The 6,515-nt window shown below is 44.7% G+C and overlaps 1 protein-coding gene across 1 annotated transcript; it reads right to left on the reverse strand.

Annotated features, from left to right (window-relative positions):
* Positions 1-329: 329 nt before the first annotated feature.
* LOC140391390 (small ribosomal subunit protein eS10-like) lies at positions 330-850 on the reverse strand. Its single transcript, XM_072475938.1, is given in 3 exon segments — positions 330-412; positions 415-762; positions 765-850. Coding segments are annotated over 3 exon segments (486 nt in total). The 5' UTR covers positions 835-850; the 3' UTR covers positions 330-344.
* Positions 851-6,515: the final 5,665 nt, after the last annotated feature.

Consider the following 6,515-nt stretch of genomic DNA (forward strand, 5'->3'; position numbering starts at 1 on the left):
TGGTAAAATAATAGGAACAGAATCCCACAGACAAAGTCACTGATATTGAACTTGGACACACTGGGCACTCCAATGGCATACATTTTCAGCAATAATGTCTTTGATTTTGTGAGAGGAAGTAAGGAAGTTAACTTTTGAAACTGAATGAGACTCTGAAATATACTGATTGGCTGGACTGGGTCACTCAGTCCAGCACTGGCCTGTGCTGCAGTGATGTAATTGGCTGATTCTTCCATCTGGTTGCTCATCAGCAAGTTCCACATTGGCTCAACTCAAGACTTGCATCACAATATTTTTTTTATGTTTGTCGATTGACTTTATTTTACACAATAATTTGTACACATTTATTGAGGTTGCCCACGACCACGGCCGAATCCGCCTCTAAACTGGAATTCTGAAGCTGTACCAGCACAGCTTCAGCCTTCTTGTCTGACCCAAAGGGAGCAGTCCACCGGTAAGTGTCCCTGTCAGCTTCACCGCGAAGACGAGCTGGACGGTCCTCACCGAGACCTTTAGGTCTTGGCCTGGCTGTCTCAGGACGGGACTGGTGACGTAGGGTAGCAGGAACAATTTCTGGAGGAAGGTGAAGGTAGTCACGTAGGTACTGGATGCCCTCGTTTGTCAAGTACCAGTAGAAGTGTCGCCAAGCAAACTGCTCCTTTACGTAACCACGGGATTTCAAAGACTGCATGGCCTCCATTACGTGCAGGTTAGGGACATTCTTGTCTGCCAACTCTGGATGTTTTGGCATATGCACATCCTCTTGGCCACCATTACCCCCTCCTTGAAGCGGAGCTCATAAATAGCAATATGGTTCTTCTTGGGCATCAGCATCTTGAGCTCTTATAGTGGGGCTAAAGCAGGGGAAAAAAAACACACATCACAAATTAACCATCTTTATTGTCATTCTCACAAGAGGCAAGCTTGGATTTCAGTTTAGCAATTACCCTTTTTAAAAATATTTCCAATTAAGGGGAAACTTAGCGTGCCCAATCCACCTTCCTGTACATCGTTGGGTTGTGAGGGTGAGACCCAGGCAGACACGGGGAAAATGTGCAAGCTTCACACGGATAGTGACTCAGGGTCCTCGGTGCCGTGAGTCAGCAGTGCTAACCGCTGTGCCACCCTAGCAATTAATCATACAGGCATGTTTTTATGAGTTAAAAAGCCCTGAAGCATTTCAGCAGTGATCAATTAGTGTCATTCTGTGGTTTGAACCTTTGCGTTCTGTTGGGCGGGGTCAGGAGGGTCATGGCATCATTGGGAGGAGTGTGTGATGTCATTGAGGTGGGCCCCAGAAATTAAGGTGAGTGTGGGAGCCCACAAAGTGTAAGTCTGCCACTGATTACACTGACTGTCAAGTGCCTTAAACTTGAGAAACACTATATTAACACAATAACTTATTTTATTAATTTCTCAACATAACTGTAACCCCCCAGCCTTGCTATCATTCGAATAAATGTTCTCTATACCCTCTTCGAGACCTTGACATCCTTTCTAAAGTGTGGGGCCCAGAATAAGCTAGTGATTTACAAAGGTGTAGCAATTGATATTGTATTTAAAGTACTGGCATCACTAATATGTCAATTAGATCATCTGTTCTTTTTCCACTGATATAAACTTATTCTCCAAGCTCTCAGTGGAATTTGCAAAATTAGGACAATATTAGCATAAATCATGGAAAAATATGCATCTCCTCAGTGCCGGAGGCCATATCTAAACAGTAAAAACAATGAAAAGGCTTTGATTGAAGATTGAAAATGTACTTTGAATATTAAACTAGTGATACAGGAGAATATTCAGGCAAAAGCAAAGTTAAACAGTATTGAAGGAGAATACCAATTGAGGAACAAAACAGATCAGTCAAACAGCTTCAATCAGAATTGCTATACTCATAAATAGCTTAAATAATTTCATGCTGTTTACATCATAAGTTAATATCAATGCATTTTGTGATATCTCTATCCTTTCAAATATAGGGGCAGCACGGTAGCACAAGTGATTAGCACTGTGGCTTCACAGTGGAGTCTGCACGTTCTCCCCGTGTCTGCGTGGGTTTCCTCTGGGTGCTCCGGTTTCCTCCCACAGTCCAAAGACGTGCAGGTTAGATGGATTGGCCATGATAAATTGCCCTTAGTGACCAAAAAAAAAAGGTTAGGAGGGGTTATTGGGTTACGGGGATAGGGTGGAAGTGAGGGCTTAAGTGGGTCGGTGCAGACACGATGGGCCGAATGGCCTCCTTCTGCACTGTATGTTCTATGTTCAAATGTATTTTTGAAACTCAAAAAGTAGTTTCCATTCTACTACTGAAGAAAAGGAAAGTTTATGAGAGGTCAGCTATTGCCAGGCTAGTGTGCAGCATGCCTTTAAACCTAAACAACATTGTTTACTATGACCATACGACAGTAAAACTGTAATGTATGTGTAAAGTGGTTCTGACCCTGGAGTCAGGTTGCAACTTGACACTGGAATAAAATGGAACAAGATTCCTTGGAGGGACAATCTCATTTTGGTGTCAGTTTACACCTTCAGCTGTGATTTCCACCCTAAGTGGTGCAAAGCCTTGGTTTCATGCTTATGCTAAATTTGGAACATCTACATAATATTTGAGGGCAGCATGGTAGCACAAGTGGCTAGCACTGTGGCTTCACAGAGCCAGGGTCCCAGGTTCGATTCCCCGCTGGGTCACTGTCTGTGCGGAGTCTGCACATTCTCCCCGTGTCTGAGTGGGTTTCCTCCGGGTGCGCCGGTTTCCTCCCACAGTCCAAAGACGTGCAGGTCAGGTGGATTGGCCATGATAAATTGCCCTTAGTGACCAAAAAAAGGTGAGGAGAGCTTATTGGGTTACAGGGATTGGGTGGAAGTGAGGGCTTACATGGGTCGGTGCAGACTCGATGAGCCTCCTTCTGCACTGTATGTTCTATGTTCTATGTTCCTCAACATAATCTGAAAGGAGAATACATTGAAACACTTTTGTCATTTTGTGATACCAACAATTCTGCTTAAGAAACAAAGCTGGTCTCTAATATTCCTTCTCCTTTGTACATAGGTACCTGTCACCTCTTCAAGTATTTGCTTCAGTCCTTCTTTATACATTGCTCATATGGCTCTAAGTTCACATTGTGTTCTGAAATATGATATTGATTCTGTCATGATATACATCAGCATATCATGGTGCAATCACACACACACTGACGGACATACAGTAGGACCAACCAGCATACACAACATCGCAGCCAATCACCAGTGAGAGCACTATAAAGACAGGGGACACCAGAAGTCAGGTCTTCCTAGCAGTAGCCAGCTCAGAGCACAGAGCTCACAGCCTGCCTCTCAGACATTCACCATGTGCTGAGTGCCTCACCTAGAAAGTGATAGGACAGGGTCCACAGATAAGCTGGTAATGCACATACCCAAAGTTACAGTATGTTATTACAGTTGAGTTGTTAATAAAATAGAGTTACACCATCTCCAGCCGTGTTGACCTGTTTGTAGACCAGTACACCCAACACGACAGATTCTATTAATATTCCTTGGAAGTGGCAATTCTCTGGTCCCTCCTGGCTGTGAATAAAGGAAAAAGAGAAGCCGTGAGCCTCAATGTCCTCAGAATTTATCATAGATTATCATAGAATTTACAGTGCAGAAGGAGGCCATTTGGCCCATCGAGTCAAGCAAAATACTACACATACATTGAAACATAGAAAATAGAAGCGGGAGGAGGCCATTCAGCCCTTTGAGCCTGCTCTGCCATTTATTATGATCATGGCTGATCATCAAGTTCAATACCCTGATTCCAGCCTTCTCCCCATATCCCTTGAGCCCCAAGAGCGATATCTAATTCCTTCTTGAAATTACACAATGTTTTGGCCTCAACTACTTTCTGTGGTAGTGAATTCCATAGATTCACCACTCTCTGGGTGAAGAGATTTCTACTCACCTCAGTCCTAAAAGGTTTACTCCTTATCGTCAAACTAGTTCTGGACTCCCCCACTATTGGGAACATTCTTTCTCTTAGAGTTTATAGGTTTCTACGAGATCCCCTCTCACTCTTCTAATCTCCAATTAATATGATCCTAACCGACTTAGTCTCTCCTTATATGACAGTCCCGCTATCCCAGGAACCAGCCTGGTAAACCTTCGCTGCACTCTCTCCATAGCAAGAACACCCTTCCTCAGATAAGGATACCAAAACTACACACAATACTGCAGGTGTGGCTTCATCAATGCCATATACAATTGCAGTAAAACATCCCTATTCCTATACTCAAATCCTCTCGCTGTGAAGGCCAACATACCCTTTGCCCTTCTTATTGCCTGCTGGACCTGCGCGCTTACATTCAGCGACTGATGCACGAGGACACTGAGGTCTCGCTGAGTAGCCCCCTCTCTCAATTTACACCCATTCAAATAATAATCTGCCTTTCTGTTTGTGCTACCGAAGCAGACAACCTCACATTTATCCACATTATACTGCATCCGGCATGCAAATGCCCACTCACTCAGCCTGTCCAAATCCCGCTGAAGCAGCTCTGCATCCTCCTCGCAGCTCACCCTCCCACCCTACTTTGTATCTGAAAATTTGGAGAAACTACATTTAGTTCCCTCGTCCAAATCATTAATATATAATGTGAACAGTTGGGGTCCTAGCATAGATCTCTGCGGTACCCCACTAGTCACTGCCTGCCAATCGGAAAAAGACCCATTTATTCCAGCTTTTAGCTTCTTGTCTGCTAATCAACTTTCTATCCATCTCAAGACACTACCCGCAATCCCATGTACATTAGCTTTACATAGTAATCTGCTATGTGAGGGCTTGTTGAAAGCCTTCTGAAAGTCAAAATAAACCACATCCACTGATTCTCCCTGGTCAACTCTACTAGTTACATCTTCAGAAAATTCCAGTAGATGGAATTCCAGTCAAGCATGGTTTCCCTTTTGTAAATCCGTGCTGACTTTGTCTGATTATACCACTGATTTCCAAATGCTGGACTATGAAAGCCTTGATAATGGACTCCAGCAACTTTCCTACTACCGATGTTAGGTTCGCTGTTCTATAGATCTCTGTTTTCTCTCTACCTTGCATTTTGAATAGTGGGGTGACATTCGCTATCCTCCAATTTGTAGGAACCATTCCAGAGTCCAAAGAATTTTGGAAAATGACCACCAATGGATCTACTATTTCTAGGGCCACTTTCTTAAATACTCTGGGATGAAGATTATCAGGTCCTGGAGATCTGTCCGTCATCCATCCCATTAAAAGCCGAAGATTGAGGGGTGACCTGATAGAGGTCTACAAGATTATGAGGGGCATGGATAGAGTGGATGGACAGGCATCCTTTCCCAGGGTGGAGAGTTCAGTCACCAGGGGGCATAGGTTTAAAGTCCGTGGGGAAAAGTTTAGAGGAGATGTGCAAGGCAGGTTTTATACGCAGAGGGTGGTGAGTGCCTGGAACGCGTTGCCAGGGGAGGCTGTGGAAGCAGGTACATAACAGCATTCAAAAGGCATCTTGACAAACACATGGGTAGGATGGGTATAGAGGAATACGGCACAAGGAAGTGCTGAGGGTTTTGGCAAAGGCTGGTATCATGACCGTTGGAGGGCCGAAGGGCCTGTTCCTGTGCTGTATTGTTATTTGTTCTTTTGTAATTTCCCCAAAATCATTTCTCCACACAAACTAATTTCCTTCAGCCCCTCAATAAACCTTGTGTTACTCAGAATTTCCAGGTGCTGGATTCCAAAACAAAAACAGAAAAATGCTAGAAAACGCAGCGCGTTTGGCAGCATCTGTGGAGAGAGAAAATATAGTTTGTGTTTCAAGTTGATTTCAGAGCAAAAGAAAGGGAGAAATGTGATGAAATATATACTGTTTAAGGGGTGGGGCAGCAGGAACAGAGCAGAAGGTCAGTGATTGGTGGGAGAAAGGAGAGATTGCAAAAGAGAGACAGAGGAAGTGTTAATGGCAGGGCTTGCAGACCGCGTACCGGGTACATACTCGTGCGACTCGGCCAACGTTGTCTACCTCATAAGCTGCAGGATAGGATGTCCCGAAGCGTGGTACATTGGCGAGACCAAGCAGACGCTGCGACAACGAATGAACGGACATTGCACGACAATCACCAGGCAGGAATGTTCCCTTCCAGTCGGGGAACACTTCAGCAGTCGAGGGCATTCAGCCTCTGATCTTCGGGTAAGCGTTCTCCAGGGCGGCCTTCAGGACGCGCGACAACGCAGAATCGCCGAGCAGAAACTTATAGCCAAGTTCCGCACACATGAGTACGGCCTCAACCGGGACCTGGGATTCATGTCGCATTACATAGGTGCTGTTTAGCACAGGGCTAAATCGCTGACTTTGAAAGCAGACCAAGGCAGGCCAGCAGCACGGTTCAATTCCCATAACAGCCCCCCCGAACAGGCGCCGGAATGTGGCGACTAGGGGCTTTTCACAGTAACTTCATTTGAAGCCTACTTGTGACAATAAGCGATTTTCATTTTCATTTCATTTTCATTTCAC

Source organism: Scyliorhinus torazame, chromosome 15 (assembly GCF_047496885.1).
Source record: "Scyliorhinus torazame isolate Kashiwa2021f chromosome 15, sScyTor2.1, whole genome shotgun sequence".
NCBI classification, from domain to species: domain Eukaryota; kingdom Metazoa; phylum Chordata; class Chondrichthyes; order Carcharhiniformes; family Scyliorhinidae; genus Scyliorhinus; species Scyliorhinus torazame.